The sequence below is a fragment of the Phoca vitulina genome, unplaced genomic scaffold, assembly GCF_004348235.1.
Source record: "Phoca vitulina isolate PV1807 unplaced genomic scaffold, GSC_HSeal_1.0 scaffold67, whole genome shotgun sequence".
NCBI lineage: Eukaryota > Metazoa > Chordata > Mammalia > Carnivora > Phocidae > Phoca > Phoca vitulina.
This window is the reverse complement of record NW_022589770.1, coordinates 14,555,971-14,578,663: the sequence shown is the minus strand read 5'-3', so window position 1 is coordinate 14,578,663 and position 22,693 is coordinate 14,555,971. Positions and strand designations below refer to the sequence as shown.

Here is a 22,693-nt window from a genome sequence, read left to right as displayed (position 1 = left end):
ATAAACTTTCACCTTTACTTCAAACCACACACAAAAATTAACTTCAAATGAATCACAGACCTAACCATAAAAAATAAAATTTAGAGGAGTGCCTGGGTGGCTCAGTCAGTTATGTGTCCAACTCTTGATTTTGGCTCAGGTCATGATCTCAGGGTTGTGAGATCAAGCCCATTTGGACTCTATGTTGTGCACACCACCTGTTTAGGATTCTCTCTCTCCTCTCCCTCTGTCCCCACTCTCTCTCTCCCTCTCTAAATTAATAAATAAATAAAACAAAATTTAGAAATTTCTGAGAAAAAAGGGAGAAAATTCATAATCTTGGGTAAGTTAAGATCTCTTAGGTCATAAAAAGCACAAAACATTAAAACAAAAGAATAAACCTGAAGTTAAAATGTTGTATTTCTTAAAAAACACTGAAAATGAAAAGTCAGGCAAAAGACCAGGAGAAAATATTTGCAATACGTATGTATCTGACAAAGTACTTGCATCCATAATATACAACAGAATTCTTAAAATTCGATAATAAAATGCGTGGGAATGAGAAAGGGAGGATAGTGGTTTCTTCTGGGGACAATAGAGAAATCTAGGGAATCCTGTTTTAAATATGTTAATTTCTTTAAAAATTGCTGAGTAGTGAGTACGTTGAGACTTTTATTATAATTTTCTTTGCTTCATGTTTAAAATATTTATAATTTAAAAATTAAAAGTTAACACTAAACCCAAAGAGAAAGTTTAATTCATATGACTCCATGAAATTATCATAGTCACTAAGACATTTAAGGTGGATTTTTGCCCATATCTTATTCACCTATGTTTATTTGACATTAAACACATGGACACACAAACATGTAAAATTGAAGAAAAGAAAAAGATTCCGTTAGATTCCTAGTTTCCTACTATCCATTCCTACTTGGATGCTTAAATGTTTCCCTCATCAACTTTAAACAACTTACTAAAACGAGTTCGTTGATCTTTCCTCATAGCATGGATTCAGGCTCTTCTGTTTTCTTTCTTAGTTCCATAATTTTACAAGTCAAAAGGACAGCATATTAGTCAGGAGCACAAGCTCTAGAGCCAAAATGCCCGCCTTTAAATCTTGACTACCACTCAAAAATTGCCTGACCTTGGGCAAGTTAATTAATCTCTCTGTGCTTCAGGATAAATGTTAAATACATATAAGGTACTTTGAGCTAAACTTGGCAAATAATCATGTTCAATAAATGTTAACCATTCTTTTTTATCTTCTTATTGATGCTATAACTATTATTACAACTATGTCCTGACTTATCTTTGTCTCTTCCTTTGTTACTCCTTACTTAGTATCAAGGAAGTACTTAGTCTTGTTACTTGTTCCCAGAACAATCTGACCTCTCTCTCCCTATTTCTGGTCATCAGTAGTGAAGATCTAGACTACTATAAGTTTTCGTACAGGCCTTCCTTTTCTTCATTTTCTCTCCATTCCAATCTATTATATACTACTGTCAGATTAATCTTTATCCCTTTTCATAAAATCCCCTTTCCTTTAGCAGGAATAGCTCTATAAGGTTTTGTAGAAGGAAAAAAAAAGTATTTCACAGTGGGTTCTGAATTAATCACTAGAATAAAAAGTATGGTAGGAGAAAGTCTCAAGGTTGAGTTTTAATCATACAAACATCAAAGCAAGCTAAATTTACTACTATGAAAGTAACAAAGACATATTATAAATTGTCTTTGAGTAGCATTAGCAGTTCCCTATTACATCAGCAATCACTCCTAATATAGTTTGAGTTTGAGATTTGATTTATTATGAAAATCACCAGTCTTTTTTGAGTAATCACCTCTCTCTTTTGTTATAAATAAAATGTTATACAAATGCCATTAATCTATGCTCCCAGGCCCTAGGAAGGTAACACTAATTAAGCACAACATTCTTTCCTGATGAGCCCAGGGTAGGGTGAGTTATCCAGAAAATTAATACCAATGGAGGAACTGGCAGAGGTGAACCTATGTGTCATTTTGAACTACATAATCTCTGGAGTTTCTCCTAACTTTAAAGGTCTGTGAATCTATTCTAAAGCTATACAAATCTATATAAAACTCTTCTAATTTAAAATTTGATAATACTTCTATTTTCATTTATAATTCATTTGATAATACTTCTAGAAATCTAGAAAGCATTCTGAAATCTTTTGTAAAAATTTGTGTTTAGCTTCAAAGTAATTTGGTTTGAAATTTAAAACTATATTTTTAAACAAATTTCACTGTGATATTTCATTATGAATTCAAACTTGAGTGACAATGCATTTTATAACACTACTAAAATGGGCCCAAATTTTGATATGGGCATACAAAAGTTATACAGCTACTCTTTGAAAAGTAGTTCCTAGAAATTTGAAAATGACTTTTTTTTTTTAACATTTACCTTTTTTCTTCTTTTGCTCTCAGCTGTTCTTCCTGTCTCAAAACTTGAACCATTATAGATTCAAAAACTCCACTTGTCAAGCCTGCCAAACTTCGTGGTGTTGACCGACGCCTTGTTGAGGTACATGCAGTTCCCTTCTCATCCTCCAATCCATAATAGCCTCTAGATGTAACTGCTATCGTTGTCTTTTCTCTCAAGTGCCTTGGAGAAGAATAAGTCAATTCATAAGGTCAAATCTTCTGGGTAAGCAACAAACCCTCTTAACCAGCATCTTAAGAATAATCTCTTTTGCTAACTATATAAAAAGTATATAGTTAAACCTTACTTAGCTATGCTCCAGATTTTTATCTGCCCTACATTAATTTCTAATTTTCCTTATCCATATCATAAAATCAGTCTGAATGACAGACCCTTCCCTACATTTAAAAAATATATAAATCTTGGGGTGCCTGGGTGGCTCAGTTGGTTGAGCATTTGACTTCAGCTCAAGTCATGATCTTGGGATCCTGGGATCAAGCCCCAGGTCAAGCTCCCCACTCAGCAGGGAGTCTGCTCTTCCCTCTACCTCTCTCTCTGTCCGTCCCCCTGCTCATGCTCCTCTTTCTGTCAAATAAAAAATTAAAGAAAAAAGAAATATATGAGTCTTTCACATTAAAATTAAGGATTAAAACACTATCTCTTTAATGGAAAAAAAGTTTATTATTTATAAAATTAAATGCAGCTTATTTTTACATTTCTTCATATATTTCATACTACCTATCATTGGTATAGGAAAATGCACAATACTACAAAAACATTTTGGAAGAGAAAATTCATGGTACGTGAACACTTAAAGAAATTATAAACAAATGAAACATTACAATATATTAAGTACTATGATATAGAAGTGCAAATTTGGAAACCTGACTAACCTATAAAAAGAATCTAGGAATTAAGATTCCCTTTTCAATGTCACACAAATGTCTCCCTACCCTATAATATTCTATTAATGCACTAAGATACTAATCTAATACTTGAAAATACTGATAAAAAAAAGTTTCTCAGCAGTTTAATTACCTATAAATCCCCTTAATGAATTTGAAATAATTGATTAAAACCATTTACACTGGAAAAAGAAACATTAATCTTATCAAGTTTTTAAGTCTAAATTAAAACCTGACTTCTGAACTTTTATCTGAAAAAAAAAAAGGCTAATTATAAAAAGCATTAGGGAAAATATCTGCTCTTCTACCTCTGTAAAATATGCCAGAGCCTCTGAAGGTTTTGAACATGTTTCTACAATGACAAAATCAAGTCAATACCCCAAATAAGCATTCAATATGCTGGATGAATTTTATGTAAATTAAAAGTTGACCCTGTAATCAAATTTTCCTGCTTTCCTATAGGCTTTCTTTAATACAAAATAGGCTACGGTTCAATAAGACAAACTTTTATGGTATGAAATACAATCAAATGCCTTTCCATCCTGGACTTTGTTCATAATTACTCTAAGAACTTTTATAACAATCTTAGTCTCAGGCCATCTGGAGCAAGATTCTACTGAACTATGGCACTATTATGTTTTCTTTGTTATAAGGAGATAATGTTGTAACTGATTCAGCTTTAAGTAGGGCATGAACTTTTAAATTAGTTTTCAAGTAATCCTGAAGAATTTGGGCTAATCTAACCATACTGTTCAGGCTGTGATTATTTTATGCATAATAGCATAGATCTGTATGATGGCTAATTGGGCCAAAAAGAATGTGGGCCAAAAGATAATAAAATGACTGGCAATAACAGATACTGAATGGGTATACTTGGGTTCATTTTACTGGTGAACTAACTAGTTCTATAATTTTAATTACTTCCTCATCAATACTGATGGAAGAGAACATTAACGAACAATATCGCATTGAAACGTGATGACATCTCAAAGGTCACAGTATATGCAGAGCACTAGGGATAAAAGTTGAGGGAAATAGTAAGTCACATGGCTAAATTATTATGTAAGCAAGTCAGACACTAAATTTTATCTTTTAATTTCCTCTTACAAGTAGAGAAGATGAAGTTATATAAACTACTTTTTTAAACAGTATTTTCTCAGAATAAAGACCAAAGAGAAATTAGTATCCTTTATTACTCATCCAAAAAAAATGTATATACTTTGATATTTATCATTCATAATTAAAATACAAGAAGGAAAACTATGATGTCTCTTTCATTTCAAGGTGTAAAGATTAAAAAGTGTACAGATTACACTCAGTGTTGGGGAGAATCTAGAAAAGAAAAATTTTCACAAAACATTATTGGATATGTAAAACTGGCACAGCATTTTTGGAAGTCAATTTGGTAATAATCATTAAGATTTAATGTGCGCATATCCTTTGACCCATCATGGCCCTAGGAATTTACCCTAAAGACATATCTCCACAACTGTGAGCAATCTCTCTCTCTCTCACACACACACAGAGTATTGTTATTTAAAAAAAAAACCTGTAAACATAAATGCCCTTTTATACATAGATTAAACAATGTATACCACAACATGGAATAACATCCATCCATCAAAAGGAATTAGGAAGTCTGTATGTGCTCACTGTAAAAGACGTCCATATTACACTGCTGAATGTAAAAGTTTCTGAATATATCTTTTAACCCAAAAGTAATTATATATAAGTATATGTATATGTAAACATACATATGGCACCAAGTAGTATGTGTATTTGTGTACAAGTGCAAACTCTCACCTAGACTATTGCAATCTCTTCATGACAGGCATCCTGGCTTCTATTCTGATCTCCTTGCAGCATTCTTTTAACAGTAATCAGATCATGTCATTCCCCTGCTCTGTCTCCTCCAAAGCCTTTTAGTTACACTTAAAATCCAAAGTATCTACCTCTCCAGACCTCATTTTCTACTACTTTGCTCATTATAGCTCCTTGTGTTCTGGCCACTAAAGTCTTTGTATTATTCTCAGTCACACCAACATCAACTTTGCCCTTGATCATCCTTGTCCTCATATAAGGAACTCTTCCCCCCCAATATCTGTACGGCTAGGCATTATCACTTCATCCAAATCTGTTCAAATGCCAGCATACCTGATAGGATTTCCCTGACCATCATACTAGTAAAGGATCCCCTATCACTCTTTGTTCCCTTACCCACTTCTTTTTCTTCCTGTTTATCACTAAATTATATTGTATAATTATCTATTTGTTTGGTCTCACCAGAATGAGAGCTCCAGGAAGATAAGGATTTTGTTTTGTTAATGGATATAACTTCAGAGCCTCAAACACACACACAAACACGCGCGCACGCGAGAGAGCGATATTTGTAAGGATACAGACCAAGCTATTTATTTTTCATTTTAACTTTACATACATAAAATTTAAGCTGAAAAATTCCAGTCATCGATTTTCTCTGTAACATGTGTTACTAACTAGTTGGGCTTCATGTATCAGAGAATAAAATGCAAAAAGATAAAAATAAGTAAGTCTTACCTCCAAATAAGAATTGTCAGATAATCAATAAACAATAAAATACACTAAAATAACTCTCCCTTTCTAAAATTCAAGCTTTTTTCCCTGCCTACTCAGAAAATTATTTTATAAAATCAGTCTGACAACAGTTTGAAAGTAACAGATTGCTAACTATAAGCAAAAGCTAAGCAATAGTTACAGCTGACTGGTTGAGTTTTAGTTATCCTTTTTCTTAAAAAAAAAAAAAAGCATGAAAGGTCTTTTCTGTGTTGTTAATACATTCCAAATTTCAGAATTCAGAGGCCTAATTCTGTTTCAAATTATTAGAGTAAGTAGTAAAGAAAAAGTGAATTGATATAAAGCTTTACTTATGGTTAATATATGCACTAACACCGCCCTCCCCCACTAAAAACAGATGTTTGAAAAGGTTTCCATTATGTGATTTTTTTGTTTTTGTTATCAAAACAATATAAATGTTCACCTATAAAAATTATATCTGCACAATTAAAACTTGGAAACATTTATCTAATCTGTTTAAAAATATTCTAAATGAAGAGTTTCAGTCATTTTTTTAACCCATTTACTTAAAAAAATTTTAAGTGCAACTACAGCCCTCAGGATCCCAGCAAGATAACTAAAAAGAAGGTGATGTTTAATGAAGAGACTATTCACAAATGTGTAGCCAGGGTTAAAGGAAAACTAGAAAGGGACAGTGAAGCACTCTTGGGCTAGCTAGGGAGCTGTCATCACTCTATGTCCAAAAGGGGAAAGAGAAGGGATAGTTACTGGAACAAAAAAAGCTATAATTATAAAGGGGGCCACAGAATGAAGGAGCACAGTTACTGACAATCTGTAGCCCAGCAAAGAAAAAACTGTTAGAATATCCCAACTGTCCTCCTGTCAGTGCCTCCCCCTGACCGAACCCAATCAGAAGCCAGAACACAAGGCAGACCAGTTGATGCAGTCCTTAGAAATCAACCTCCTAGGGCACAGAGCACATTGCACAAAGGTGGAGAGTAGATTTGGAGGGGTAAATGAAAATTATCCAGCAAAATAGAACCTTCATATCAGTGTTCAAGAGCAACTAATTGAAATTAGGGAAGACAACTCTTACTGGTGAACTTCAACAAAAATTTTTACCTGTTTTGAGGGGCGCCTGGGTGGCTCAGTCAGTTAAGCATCTGCCTTTGGCTCAGGTCATGATCTCAGGGTCCTGGGATTGAGCCCCACATTGAGCCCCACATTGGGCTCCCTGCTCAGTGGGGAGTCTGCTGCCCCTCGCCCTGCTCATGCACTCTCGCTCTCCCTTGCATGCTCTCACTCAAATATTATTTAAAATAAATCTTTAAAAAAAATTTTTTTTGCCTGTTTGATAAACATCACGATGTAGTCAGCCCAGTTTACAATGCCCTTCCATCTGGATTTATGCATCTTCATGAGCTCTGAATTACAACAGTCATTAAAACCAAGTACCAACATAAACTTAACATAAAACAAACCTTTCAAATAGCTCTATAGCCAAGTATTAAAGCAAGATTTTCAAAACGAATAAAGTATCACAATGCCCTCACCCACACCAATGTTTTGTATCATTAATGTTAAAACTTATTTTCAAAATACGCTTATCTCTTGTGTTTAAGTAGATTATAACATTTTACAATATATAAAACTAATAGGTATAGAATATGATTAAATGATAAATAAATATAGATACATTGAGGGCACATATTCAAAATACTTTATGTTTGGGAAAACAGATCACAAAAGTTTGGAAACCACTGCTCTCAGATTCAGCTGTATCAAATACCCAAAAAAATTTTCAGAAAAAAAAAGTCTTCATGCCTACAAAAAGTATTTTTGCATTTATCAGACTATGAAATTTATTTCTCACTTGATATTCTTTATGTTCTATTCTCCCAGTTGTTACTTATTCCCCCTGCATTTTTTAAAAAAGATTTATTTATTTATTTAAGAGAAAGAGATTAAGCGTGGGGGAAGGGGCAGAGGGAGAGTCTCAAGCAGACTCCGCACTGAGCTCAGAGGCCACACGAGGCTCCATCTCACAACCCCGAGATCACAACCTCACCAAAACCAAGAGTCCCACGCTTAACCATCTGCACCACCTAGGCAGCCCCTCCCACCCCTCCAACATTTTTAACTCATGGCCGTCATCCAAACCTCCAATCCCTTATTTGATTGCTTCATTTGCTCTAACAAAATTCAGTCTCTTTTAGCTATTCACATAGACAAGGAGTTGGGACCCATCATACATGACAAAGCTCTTATCTCTTGACCAATTATCTGTCTCAGGCATTCCATTTCTTTCTTGCATCTCAGCCAAAAACTCTTTCATTCCTAATACCTCCACCACTAAATATGGCAGGAAAAATCACCATCTTGTACTGTTGCCTATGTAACCTAAACCGAGTTCAACCCCATCTAAGAGGACTTTTTGTTGTTGTTGTTGTTTTTATTATGATCTGTTAATCACCATACATTACATCATTAGTTTTTGATGTAGTATTCCATGATTCATTGTTTGCATATAACACCCAGTGCTCCATTCAATACGTACCCTCTTTAATACCCATCACCAGGCTAATCCATCCCCCTATCCCCCTCCCCTCTAGAACCCTCAGTTTGTTTCTCAGAGTCCATAGTCTCTCAGGGCTCGTCTCCCCTCCAATTCCACCCCCTTCATTTTTCCCTTCCTATCTTCTTTTTTTTTTTTTTAAACATATAATGTATTATTTGTTTCAGAGGTACAGGTCTGTGATTCATCAGTCTTACACAATTCACAGCGCTCACCATAACACATACCCTCCCCAATGTCTATCACCCAGCCACCCCATCCCTCCCACCCTCTACCACTCCAGCAACCCTCAGTTTGTTTCCTGAGATTAATTCCTCAGAGGACTTTTTAAAGGAGGTCAATTCCCTCAATGGTACTCCACAACAGCAATTTCAAAACATAATCATTATTCAAACACTTCACCCCACTACCCATCATAACTTAGCAGCTGACTTTCCCCACCACTTGTGCTTGTGTTTTTTTTTTTTTCCCCTTTAATTAGGCTCCACACCCCGCATGGAGCTCAACGCAGGGCTTGAACTCACAATCCTGAGATCAAGACCTGAGCTGATACCAAGAGTCAGACACTTAACCAACTGAGCCACCCAGGTGCCCAGAAAAACTGGTAGTTTTTATGGAAGAATTCCATGAGTTGTTTTATGGAAGAGCTCCCATTTCCTGTTTCTCACAGAACAAAATTATCTAAATGCTACTTTAAACTGCAGTGAAAAAATGTGCTTCTCATTCTCTTACCAAAAGCTAATCCCACCACTGGTTTTCAGAATTCGTATTTCATTTATTATCTTCTGCAATTTCAACCTCTACATGCTAGTTATCTTTATCATACAAACATGTAAAAGTTTATCTTAAAAACAAACCATAACCCTAGGTGGCTCAGTCAGTTAAGCATCAGGCTCTTGGTTTTTGTTTTTTTTTTAATTTTATTTTATTATGTTATATTAGTCACCATAAAACACATCATTATGAGTTTTTTTTTTTTTTTTTAAAGATTTTATTTATTTGACAGAGAGAGACACAGCGAGAGAGGGAACACAAGCAGGGGGAGTGGGAGAGGGAGAAGCAGGCTTCCCGCCGAGCAGGGAGCCCGATGCGGGGCTTGATCCCAGGACCCTGGGATCATGACCTGAGCCGAAGGCAGACGCTTAACGACTGAGCCACCCAGGCGCCCCACATCATTAGTTTTTGATGTAGTGATCCACGATTCATTGTTTTCATATACCACCCAGTGCTCCATGCAGTATGTGCCCTCCTTAATACCCATCACCGGGCTAACCAATCACCCCACCCCCCTCCCCTGTAAAACCCTCAGTTTGTTTCTCAGAGTCCAGAGTCTCTCATGGTTCATCTCTCCCTCCAATTTCCCCTCCTTCATTTTTCCCTTCCTTCTCCTAATGCCCTCTATGCTATTCCTTATGATCCACAAGTAAGTGAAACCATATGATAATTGACATTCTCTGCTTGACTTATTTCACTTAGCATAATCTCCTCCAGTCCCATCCATGTTGATGTAAAAGTTGGGTATTCATCCTTTCTGATGGCTGAGTAATATTTCATTGTATATATGGACCACATCTTCCTTATCCATTCATCTGTTGAAGGGCATCTCGGCTCTTTCCACAGTTGGGCTATTGCAGACATTGCTGCTATGAACACTGGGGTGCATATGGCCCTTCTTTTCACTACATCTGTGTCTTTGGGGTAAATACCCAGGAGTGCAATTGCTGGGTCATAGGGTAGCTCTATTTTTAATTTTCTGAGGCTTGGTTTTAGCTCAGGTCATGATCTCAGGGTACGAGATGGAGCCCCAAGACTGAGATTCTCTCTCTCACTGGCCCTCCCTGCTTGCACATGCGCGCTCTCTAAAATAAAATAAATAGGGGCGCCTGGGTGGCTCAGTCGTTAAGCGTCTGCCTTCAGCTCAGGTCATGATCCCAGGGTCCTGGGACTGAGCCCCGCATCGGGCTCCCTGCTTCGCGGGAGGCCTGCTTCTCCCTCTCCCGCTCCCCCTGCTTGTGTTCCCTATCTCGCTGTGTCTCTGTCAAATAAATAAAATCTTAAAAAATAAGTAAAAAAATAAATAAATAAAATAAAATCTTTAAATAAAAAAAAAAAATTCCCCTTGTAAGGAGTGACATCTAAATTCCTGGCCCACTTCATGTTTCATCCACACCCCAATCTGGCATTTGCCTGCACTTACACTACTGAAATCACAAGTCCCAAATGATCTCCTATTTTAAACTTCAAATAATATTTTTATTAAGTATTTTATTTGAATTCCACTCTAGTTAACATACATTATTCTATTAGTTTCAGGTGTACAAAATAGTGATTCAACAATTCCATATATTACTCAGTGCTCATTATCATAAGTGCACTCTATAATCCCCATCACATGTTTCACCCATTCCCCCACCCCCATTCCTCATGATAACCATCAGTTTCTTCTCTATAGTTAAGACTCTGTTTCTTGGTTTGTCTTTTTTTTCCCCTTTGCTTGTTTTGTTTCTTAAATTCCACATATGAGTGAAATCAGACAGTATTTATCTTTTTCTGACTTATTTTGCTTACCATTGTACTCTCTAGCTTCATCCACGTCATTGCAAATGACAAGATTTCATTCGTTTTTATGGCTGAATAATATTCCATTGTAGATCTATACCACTATTTATTTATCCATCCTTCAGTTGATGGATAGTTGGGCTTCTTCCATAATTTGGCTATTGTAGATAATACTGGTATAAACATCGGGATGCATGTATCCCTTTGAAATTAGTGTTCTTGTAGTCTTTGGGTAAATACCCAGTAGTGCAATTACTGGATCACAGTCATTATATTTTTAACTTTTTGAAGAAACTCCATACTGTTTTCCAGAGTGGCTGCACCAGTTTGCATTCCCACCAACAGTGCACAAGTGTTCCTTTATTTACACATCCTCACCAACACTGTTTCTTGCATTACTGATTTTAGCCATTCTGACAGGTATGAGATATCTCACCATAGTTTTGATTCGTATTTCCCTGATGATTGGTGATGTTGAGCATCTTTTCACGTGTCTGTTGGCCATCTTGATGTCTTCTTTGGAGAAATGTCTGCTCATGTCTTCCCAAGTTTTAAACTGCATTATTTATTTTTTTGGTGTCGAGTTTCATAATTTTTTAATATATTTCTGATACAGACCTTTTATCAGATATTTCATTTCCAAATATCTTCTCCCATTCTGTAGGTTGTCTTTCAGTTTTATTGATGGAAGTTTCTTTGCTGTGCAGAGCTTTTTATATTGATATAGTCCCAAAAGTGTATTTTTGCTTTTGTTTCATTTGCCTGAAGAGACATATCCAGGAAAAAGGTGCTACGGCTGATGTCAAAGACGTTACTGCCTGTGTTCTCTACTAGCAGTTTTATGGCTTCAGATCTTACATTTAGGTATTTTGAATTTAGATTTAGTTTTGCATATGGTATAAGAAAGTGGTCCAGCTTCATTCTTTTGCATGTCGCTGTCCAGTTTTCCCAACACCATTTGTTGAAGAGATTGCACTTTTTCCCATTGGATATTCTTTCCTGCTTTATCGAGGATTAACTGACCATGTAAATTTGGGTCCCTTTCTGGGTTGCCTAGTCTGTTCTGCTTGATCTATATGTTTACTTTTATGACAGTACCATACTGTTTTGATCACTGTAACTTTCTGATATAACTTGAAATCCAGAATTGTGATGCCTCCAGCATTCCTGTTCTTTTTCAAGGTTGCTTTGGCTATTCAAGGTCTTTTGTCATTCCATACAAATTTTAGGATTCTTTGTTCCAGCTCTGTGAAAAATGTCAGTGTTATTTTGATAGGGATTGCACTGAATCTGTAGATAGTTTTGGGTAGTATAGACATTTTAACAATATTTGTACTTCCAATCCATGAGCCTGAATGTCTCTCCATCTTTTTGTGTCATCTCCACTTTCTTTCACCATTGTTTTATAGTTTGCAGAGTACAGATTTTTACCTCTTTGGTTAGGTTTATTCCTGGGTATCTTATGGTTTTTGGTGCAATGGTAAATGGAACTGATGCCTTAATTTCTCTTTCTGCTGCTGCATTACTGGCATATAGAAATGCAACAGATTTCTGTATGTTGATTTTGTGTCCTGTGACTTTACTGAATTGGTCTATCAGTTCTAGTAGTTTTTCAGTGAGTCTTTTGGGTTTTCTATATGTAGTATCATCTTATCTGCAAATAGTGAAAGTTTGACTTATTCCTTGCTGATCTGAATTCCTTTAATTTCATTGTCTGATTGCTGTGGCTAGGACTTCCAGTACTATGTTGAATAGAAGTCCTGAGAGAGATGTACCGTATGGTGACAAACAAAACAAAACAAAACAAAATAAAAAGAAGTCCTGAGAGTTAAGAGTTAGACATCCATGTCTTCTTCCTGACCTTAGGCAAAAAGCTCTCTTTGGAAAAATGTCTATTCATGACATCTGCCTATTTTTAATTGGATTAATCATTTTATGGGTGTTGTTTTATAAGCTCAATGTCACTGATCATCAGGGAAATACAAATCATAAACTACAATGAGAGATCACCTCACACTTGTCAAAATGGCTAAAATCAACAACACAAGAAACAATGAGTGTTAGCAAGAATGTGGAGAAAGGGGAACCCTCTTGCACTGTTGGTGGGAAAGCAAACTGGTGTAGCCACTCTAGAAAACAGTATGGAGGTTCCTCAGAAAGTTAAAAATAGAACTACCCTACAACCCAGCAATTACACTACTACAGATTCACCCAAAGAATACAAAAATGCTAATTCAAAAGGATACACACACCCTATGTTTATACCAGTATCATCTACAATAGCCAAATTACAGAAATAGTCCAAGTGTCCATCAACTGATGAATGGACTGATGTGGGATATACATACAAGGGAATATTACTCAGACATAAAAAAGAATGAAATCTTGCCATTTGCACAAACATATATGGAGATAGTATTATGCCAAGCGAACTAAGTCAAAAAAAGACAAATACCATATGATTTCACTCATATGTGGAATTTAAGAAACAATACAAGCAAGCAAAGAGAAAAAAAAAGAGAAGCAAACCAAGAAACAGACTCTTCACTGTAGAGAACAAACTGATGGTACCAGAGGGGAGATGGGCAGGGAGGATGGATTGAATACGTGATAGGGATTAAGGAGTACACTTGTAATGAGCACCAGGTGATGTATGGAAGTGCTGAATTACTATATTGTACACCTGAAACTAGTATTACACACTGTATGTTAACTAACTGGAATTTAAATAAAAACTTTAAAAAAATCAATCCAAACATACCAAGAATTTAATGTATTATAAAAATGGTATAACAAAACAATGGAAAAAAATAATGCTGCAACAACCGGCTGAATGTGAGAAAAAATAAAGGTGGATTTCAACCTTACTCCTTGATCAAAACAAATTCCAAACAGATCCATTCATTTGTTCACTCATTCATTTATTCCTTCATTCAATATTAATTACTTATAGGTACTGGGTTTGGTGTTGGCAACAACTGTTAACAAGATCAACACAGGCAAGATTCCTATCCTCATTGAAAATACACAAAATGTTGGGGCGCCTGGGTGGCTCAGTCGTTAAGCGTCTGCCTTTGGCTCAGGTCATGATCCCAGGGTCCTGGGATCGAGTCCCACATCGGGCTCCCTGCTCGGCGGGAAGCCTGCTTCTCCCTCTCCCACTCCCCCTGCTTGTGTTCCCTCTCTCGCTGTGTCTCTCTCTGTCAAATAAATAAATCTTTAAAAAAAAAAAAAAAAAGAAAATACACAAAATGAGTAAGATACGAAAAGTGAGTAAACAACTACATATATACAAACATCAGTTCTAACTATAAGTTACACACTACAACCTCTGGGAAAGACAGTCAAAAATTTCTCTGAGGAACTGATAGGAGGAGCCAGCCATGACAAAAACAAACCCACAAACCAAAAAAATCTTGGGGATAGAGTTTTCTAGATTAAAAAAAAGAACAAGTATCAAGGCTCTAAGGTGAGAAATGGCTTTTCAGGTACATAAAATGGTAAGCCAAACTCCTTACTATAGCTTAAGTGCCAATGAAGCACTTTAAGCAGGATAATGACTTCTCTTAATGTATGTACATTTTTAAAAGTTCACTCTGGCTGCTAAGTAGAAAATGGGACTCTAGGAGGAAAAAGCAGAATAAAGAAAACAAATGTCAGGAAACTACAACAGTATTCCAGGCAAGAGATGATAATACTTGTAATTAAGTAGTGAGAAACAGAGGAGAGAGATAGGCAAAAGTTAAAATATACTTTTAAGGAAGAGGGCTCACAACCGGTTAATATGCTTAATATGAGAAATAAATGAAAAGGAAGAATCAATGAAAAAAGCTAGTTTTTTGGCCAGAACAACTTGGTAGACAGTGGAGTAATTTATTCAGAAGGTAAGAATAGGCTTAGAAAAGCAAAACAAAACAAACTAAAAGTTCAGTTTTGCACATGTTAAAATTTGAGATGGCTATTAGACACCCAGTTGAAGAAAAGAAACTAGTAACAGCAGTAGTTTCTTAAGTAAGTATAACTAGACTGTACATGGACTTTGTTTAGCTATACAGTGATTGGTGTATGTTTTAGTAGTTTATTAATTTAAAAAATATGTACATCTGGTGGCAAAAATTTTACTGTATGTAGGTAATACATACACTAAAAAAATGTCTCCTCTCACCTGTCCCTTGCTCCTCTACTATTAAGAAGCCATCAGTGATGCCATGAGGAGTTTGTGAGATTTATAGTAAGAATAGATCTTAAAAATATATTTCTGATGGCTTTAACCTACTTGTTAATGAGTTAGGCTAATTTTTACTGAAGGTGGTCTGTCATTTTCTGTTGGTAGCCAAACAAAACAAAAGACAGCTAATCTATATGGCAAAAAAAAAAATTGTTTAGAAGAAAAAACTACAGGGTCAAAAACCAAACCAAACCAACCCAAAAACCACATTACAAGATCTTACTGTTGTTATCCTGTTAGTGTAGTCTCATATGTAACAACATTCACATGTAACATTTGATTAACAAGTAAAATCAAATCTAATAGGTGATAAGAGGGATATAAAACTGTAGATATGGCAAATCCAAATTTTGTATTGAAATTTAATGTGTGAGTAAATAATATATATGATGTAGATAAGAATGCTACCAAATGATTATCTCTGTCTGATGGGATGGGTGATTTTTTATTTTAATTTTCTGACAATTTTCTATTTTATCCAAATCTTCTTCAAAGAGCATGTTAGGCAGATTTATATCATATGGAAAGAAATTAATAAATTTTAATTAGTAGAAAAAAGATTTAACTGCTATTAAAAAATTAAAATAGATCTCAGTTATTCTATAGTCTATACATTCTTGCCATGATACTTGGGTTTTTTTTTTAAGATTATTTATTGGACAAAGAGGGAGAGAGAGAGAGAGCACACAAGCAGGGGGAATGGCAGGCAGAGGGAAAGGGAGAAGTAGGCTCCCCTCTGAGCAGGGAGCCTGATGTGGGGCTCCATCCCAGGACCCTGGGATCATGACCTGAGCCAAAGGCAGATGCTTAACCGACTGAGCCACCCAGGCACCCGCCATGATACCTGTTTTAAAATAAGACTTAAATATAACTAATAACCTTTGGCTTAAATCTCACTACCAACCAAATTCCCTATCGTGGAATTAGTAATTAGAGGAAATTACTAAAGTACTGGCAATTGCACCATAATTAGGGATTCAGATAAACTGGAGGATATCAATGGTTCTCCCACTTGTTCAGTACTCTGTGGATCATCATGAATATTGTCATATTTAATTGTTTCTTAAAGTCTTTTATTTAAACTGTTAGTTATTTGTGATTATGTTCTTATAATTACATTATACATACAGATCTGGTATAAAAACCAAACTGTCAAGTTAACCATAACCAGCTAATACTGTCAACATGTGTTTGCAATTTATTAATTATATTTGCCATATTCTTTTTTTTTCTTTGCTTACTGGCAAACAAAATTGTTAAAAATATCTTGGTAGATAGAATAACTTAAATTGGTAGAATTCTGTATTGTACATAATTTTTTTTTCTCTGTGAAGTGGGAGAAGACTGAAATTATTCAATTAAAGAAACCACCCACGTCCAACCTAACATTATTTAGATATTTAAATATAGCATCTTATCTAAATTATTTGGCAAAAAGAGTGCTGTCTTTCTCTTCTTTCTAGCATTACTCTTGGATTTCTGCTTAATGTAAAACAATTTTTTCCAGATATATTTCTATATAATCCTCCACCAAATCTGCGACTTAAGAAAAATAAAGTCAAATGCAAAATTAAAATTAAGAGAAGCCGAAAATTAAGGTATAGAAAAAGATCAAATTGACATAAATTTTCTTTTCTAATTCACGTCATATAAATGTCCCTTGTAATTCTCTAGCTTAAAAGCTTTTGATAACTAATTTGGAATATCAAACTCTTTATTAGCATAGCATATTAGGCCCTATGTGATCTGGCTCCATGATCTGCTCCCTGCCCCGTAACACCTGTCACTACTTTTCTATATATGACTACACTCTAGCCAAACTACTCTCTAGCTATATACGGTGGTTTTTTTGCCTTTGCACTTTTGAATATTCTATTCTTGTTGCCTGAATGACCTCTACATCAACTTAGTTTATCAATTCCTATCTTTCCATATTCATCTTTGAATCCCTCTACTGTGCCTTATCAAATAATAAGCAATGTAAATACATGCTGAATATAATTAACTGTTTTATTACATAAACCATACACTACTTTCTATTATGCTTTTAAATACCGTATCCATCCTTTAAGGGAAGATATGGTTATCTGCATTAAACTTAACCATTATCTATTGAGCTTCTCCGCACTTGAAGAGCCAACTTCTAGCTATACAAAAATGTGTAAGACAATCTTAAAATTTAATGAGTCAAATATATATATGCAAACAGACAACTTCAATATCATGGTATTCAAGAACTTCAATACAAACCATATGAATCTGAAAGGTGTATCCTGTAAGAATAGAGAAGTACACCTAACCCAGGCTGAAAAGAAGAGGAAGGAAGAGATGGGCAAAGAAGTTTTCTTGAGATGACAACTGTGTTGTGTCTTTAAAAACAAGCAGGAAGAGATAGAGCAAGATGGCGGAGGAGTAGGAGACCTGGATTTCGTCTCCTCTCAGGAATTCAGCTGGATAGGGATCAAACCATTCTGAACACCTACAAACTCAACAGGAGATTGAAGAAAAGAAGAGCAACAACTCTCTTAACAGAAAAGCGACCACTTTCTGGAAGGTAGGACGTGCGGAGAAGTGAATCCGAGGCGTTATTCGGGAGGATAGACGGCGGGGGAGGGGCCTCCATCGGCCGCTTCTGGCAAGTGATAGAGCCACGGAGCACAAAATCGGAACTTTTAGAAGTCTGCTCCGCTGAGGGACGTCACTCTGGTGGCGAAGTGGAGGGTGGGACCCTCGCGGGACGGTGTGGTCTCAGGACCCTCGGGGTCACAGAAAGACCGGGGGTGCCTGAGTGCGGCAGAGCTCCCAGGTATCGGAGCGGGGAAGCCAGCTGCAGAGACGGAGCCCAGGCGCGGGCTCTCAGCTTGGGGTTGCCATAAACCGTGATCCGCGGCACAGTCGGGCCACTGCTCCTCCAGCAGGGACCCAACAAGCAGCAGATCCAGGGAGACTCACCTTCTTCCCCCGGGGAGGAGAGGTGCGGGAGCGCACCGCGGGGATCTGCTGGGTTTGGAGACTCCACCCGGGGTCGGGTGCCAGATAGAAAGGCGCGGTTACAGGCCGGGTGAGCGCGGAGTGTGGCCGGAGACCGGGGAGACGGGAGTGACTGCTTTTCTCTGGGGGCTCGCTGAGGAGCGGGACCCCGAGTTCTCGGCTCCTCTGGGGCGGAGACTGGGAGGCCGCCATTTTCACTCTCCGCCTCCAAAGCTGTACGGAAAGCTTGCAGGGAACAAAAGCTCCGGAGAGCAAACCTGAGCAGATTACTTAGCCCGGACCGGCAAGGGCGGGGCAATTCTGCCTCCGACAAAGACATTTGGGAACCACGGCAACAGGCCCCTCCCCCAGAAGATCAGCGAGAACAGCCAGCCAAGACCAAGTTTACCGATCAATGAGAACGGCAGAACTCCAGCGCTAGGGGAATACAGCACAGAATTCATTGCTTTTTTCCCCATGACTCTTTAGTCTTTCAAAGTAAATTATTTTTTTTAACTGTCTTTTTTTCTTTTTTCTTTTTTTCTTTTTTTTTGAATTTTTCTTTTTCCCTTTTTCAACCAACATCTTATCAATCCCTTTTTTAAAAAAAAAACATTTTTATTTTTCATTTTTAAAGTCATATTCTATCCCTTCATAGTAGTTACCTGTATTTTTGGCATATATATATAAGTTGTTCTCTCTTTAAAATTTTGAGATAGTTTCTTCTAACAGATCAAAATATACTCTAAATCTCTAGTGTATGTTTTTTTTCTACTCCCCTGCCTGATCACATTCTCTCCCTTTTTTTTCTTTTTTTTTTTTAAATCCTCTTCTTTCTTTTTTCAAACAACTTATCAAATCCTTTTATAAAATTTTTTATAATTTCCATCTTTACAGTCATATTCCATCCCTTCATCATATCAACCCTTATTTTTGTACATATATAAGTTTTTCTTTCTTTAAAATTTTGGGAGGGACTTTTAACAGACCAAAATACACCCAAAATCTAGGGTGTGGCGCTGATCTATAAACTAGCCTGATCATATTTGATCACATTCTGTTTTTGTTTTGTTTTGTTTTGTTCTGCTTTTGTTTGTTTTTATCTTTACCTTTATCTTTTTCTTTTTTCTTTTTTCTCTCTTTCCCTTTCTTTTCCCACTGCTTCAGGTCTTTTCTGATTTGTTTAGAGTATATTTTCTGGGGACGTTGTTACCCTGCTAGCATTTTGTTCTCTCATTAATCTATTCTCCTCTGCACAAAATGACAAGACGGAAAAAATCACCTCAACAAAAAGAACAAGAGGTAGTACCGACTGCCAGGGACCTACTCAATACAGACATTAGTACGATGTCAGATCTAGAGTTCAGAATCATCACTTTAAAGATACTAGCTGGGCTTGAAAAAAGCATGGAAGTTATTAGAGAAACCCTTTCTGGAGAAGTAAAAGAACTAAAATCGAACCAAGTAGAAATCAAAAAGGCTATTAATGAGGTGCAATCAAATATGGGGGCGCTAACTGCTAGGATAAATGAGGCAGAAGAAAGAATCAGTGAGATAGAAGACCAAATCATGGAAAATAAAGAAGCTGAGAAAAAGAGAGAGAAACAACTACTGGATCACGAGGGCAGAATTCGAGAGATAAACGATACCATAAGACGAAACATTAGAATAATTGGGATCCCAGAAGAAGAAGAAAGAGAGAGGGGGGCAGAAGGTATAATGGAGCAAATTATAGCAGAGAACTTCCCTAATTTGGGGAAGGAAAGAGGCATCAAAATCCAGGAAGCACAGAGAACCCCTCTCAAAATCAATAAAAATAGGTCAACACCCCGACATCTAATAGTAAAACTTATGAGTCTCAGAGACAAAGAGAAAATCCTGAAAGCAGCTCGGGAGAAGAGATATGTAACCTACAATGGTAGAAACATTAGATTGGCAACAGACTTATCCACAGAGACCTGGCAGGCCAGAAAGGACTGGCAGGACATATTCAGAGCACTAAATGAGAAAAATATGCAGCCAAGAATACTATATCCAGCTAGGCTGTCATTGAAAATTGAAGGAGAGATAAAAAGCTTCCAGGACAAACAAAAACTAAAGGAATTTGCAAACACGAAACCAGCCCTACAACAAATATTGAAAGGGGTCCTCTAAGCAAAGAGAGAGCCTAAAAGCAACATAGACCGGAAAGGAACACAAACAATATACAGTAACAGTCACTTTACAGGCAATACAATGGCACTAAATTCCTATCTTTCAATAGTTACCCTGAATGTAAATGGGCTAAATGCCCCAATCAAAAGACACAGGCTATCAGATTGGATTAAAAAACAAGACCCATCGATATGCTGTCTGCAAGAGACTCATTTTAGACCCAAAGACACCCCAGATTGAAAGTGAGGGGGTGGAAAACCATTTACCATGCTAATGGACACCAAAAGAAAGCTGGGGTGGCAATCCTTATACCAGACAAATTAGATTTTAAACCAAAGACTGTAATAAGAGATGAGGAAGGACACTATATCATACTTAAAGGGTCTATCCAACAAGAAGATCTAACAATTGTAAATATCTATGCCCCTAACATGGGAGCAGCCAATTATATAAGGCAACTAATAACAAAAGCAAAGAAACACATTGACAACAATACAATAATAGTGGGGGACTTTAACACCCCCCCTCACTGAAATGGACAGATCGTCTAAGCAAAAGATCAACAAGGAAATAAAGACTTTAAATGACACACTGGACCACATGGACTTCACAGACATATTCAGAACATTCCATCCCAAAGCAATGGAATACACATTCTTCTCCAGTGCCCATGGAACATTCTCCAGAATCGATCACATCCTAGGTCATAAATCAGGTCTCAACCGGTACCAGAAGATTGGGATCATCCCCTGCATATTTACAGACCACAATGCTTTGAAACTAGAACTCAATCACAAGATGAAAGTCGGAAAGAACTCAAATACATGGAGGCTAAAGAGCATCCTACTGAAGAATGAATGGGTCAACCAGGAAATTAAAGAAGAATTAAAAAAATTCATGGAAACCAATGAAAATGAAAACACAACTATTCAGAATCTTTGGGATACAGCAAAGGCAGTCCTAAGAGGAAAGTATATAGCAATACAAACCTTTCTCAAGAAACAAGAAAGGTCTCAAGTACACAACCTAACCCTACACCTAAAGGAGCTGGAGAAAGAACAGCAAATAAAGCCTAAACCCAGCAGGAAAAGAGAAATAATAAAGATCAGAGCAGAAATCAATGAAATAGAAACCAAAAGAACAGTAGAACAGATCAACGAAACTAGGAGCTGGTTCTTTGAAAGAATTAACAAGATTGATAAGCCCCTGGCCAGACTTCTCAAAAAGAAAAGAGAAATGACCCAAATCAACAAAATCATGAATGAAAGAGGAGAAATCACAACCAACACCAAAGAAATACAAACAATGATAAGAACATATTATGAGCAACTCTATGCCAGCAAATTAGATAACCTGGAAGTAATGGATGCATTCCTAGAGATGTATCAACTATCAAAACTGAACCAGGAAGAAATACAAAACCTGAACAGACCTATAACCACTAAGGAAATAGAAGCAGTCATCAAAAATCTCCCAAAACACAAAAGCCCAGGGCCAGATGGCTTCCCAGGGGAATTCTACCAAACATTTCAAGAAGAATTAATACCTATCCTTCTGAAACTGTTCCAAAAAATAGAAATGGAAGGAAAACTTCCAAACTCATTTTATGAGGCCAGCATTACCTTGATCCCAAAACCAGACAAAGACCCCATCAAAAAGGAGAATTACAGACCAATATCCCTGATGAACATGGATGCAAAAATTCTCACCAAAATACTAGCCAATAGGATCCAACAGTACATTAAAAGGATTATTCACCACGACCTAGTCGGATTTATCCCTGGGCTGCAAGGTTGGTTCAACATCCGCAAATCAATCAACGTGATACAGTACATTAACAAAAGAAAGAACAAGAATCATATGATCCTCTCAATAGATGCAGAAAAAGCATTTGACAAAATACAGCATCCTTTCTTGATCAAAACTCTTCAAAGTATAGGGATAGAGGGTACATACCTCAATATCATAAAAGCCATCTATGAAAAACCTACAGCGAATATCATTCTCAATGGGGAAAAACTGAGCGCTTTCCCCCTAAGATCAGGAACGCGGCAGGGATGTCCACTATCAGCACTGCTATTCAACATAGTATTGGAAGTCCTAGCCACAGCAATCAGACAACAAAAAGAAATCAAAGGCATCCAAATTGGCAAAGAAGAAGTCAAACTCTCACTCTTTGCAGATGATATGATACTTTATGTGGAAAACCCAAAAGACTCCACCCCAAAACTGCTAGAACTCATACAGGAATTCAGTAAAGTGGCAGGATATAAAATCAATGCACAGAAGTCAGTGGCATTCCTATACACCAACAACAAGTCAGAAGAAAG

At 36.7% G+C, this 22,693-nt stretch overlaps 2 protein-coding genes across 2 annotated transcripts in view; both read right to left on the bottom strand.

The window, feature by feature from the left end:
* Window positions 1–22,693, bottom strand: part of KIAA2026 (KIAA2026 ortholog) — a 164,556-nt gene that overhangs the window by 125,209 nt on the left and 16,654 nt on the right. The window contains exon 2 of the mRNA XM_032392467.1: window positions 2,402–2,602. Coding sequence (XP_032248358.1) covers window positions 2,402–2,602 — 201 coding nt within the window. The remainder of the gene's footprint in view (window positions 1–2,401; window positions 2,603–22,693) is intronic.
* RANBP6 (RAN binding protein 6) overlaps window positions 2,533–22,693 on the bottom strand; it is a 44,078-nt gene continuing 23,917 nt past the window's right edge. The window contains exon 3 of the transcript XR_004297901.1: window positions 2,533–2,602. The gene's annotated coding sequence lies outside the window, so the exon portion shown is untranslated. The remainder of the gene's footprint in view (window positions 2,603–22,693) is intronic.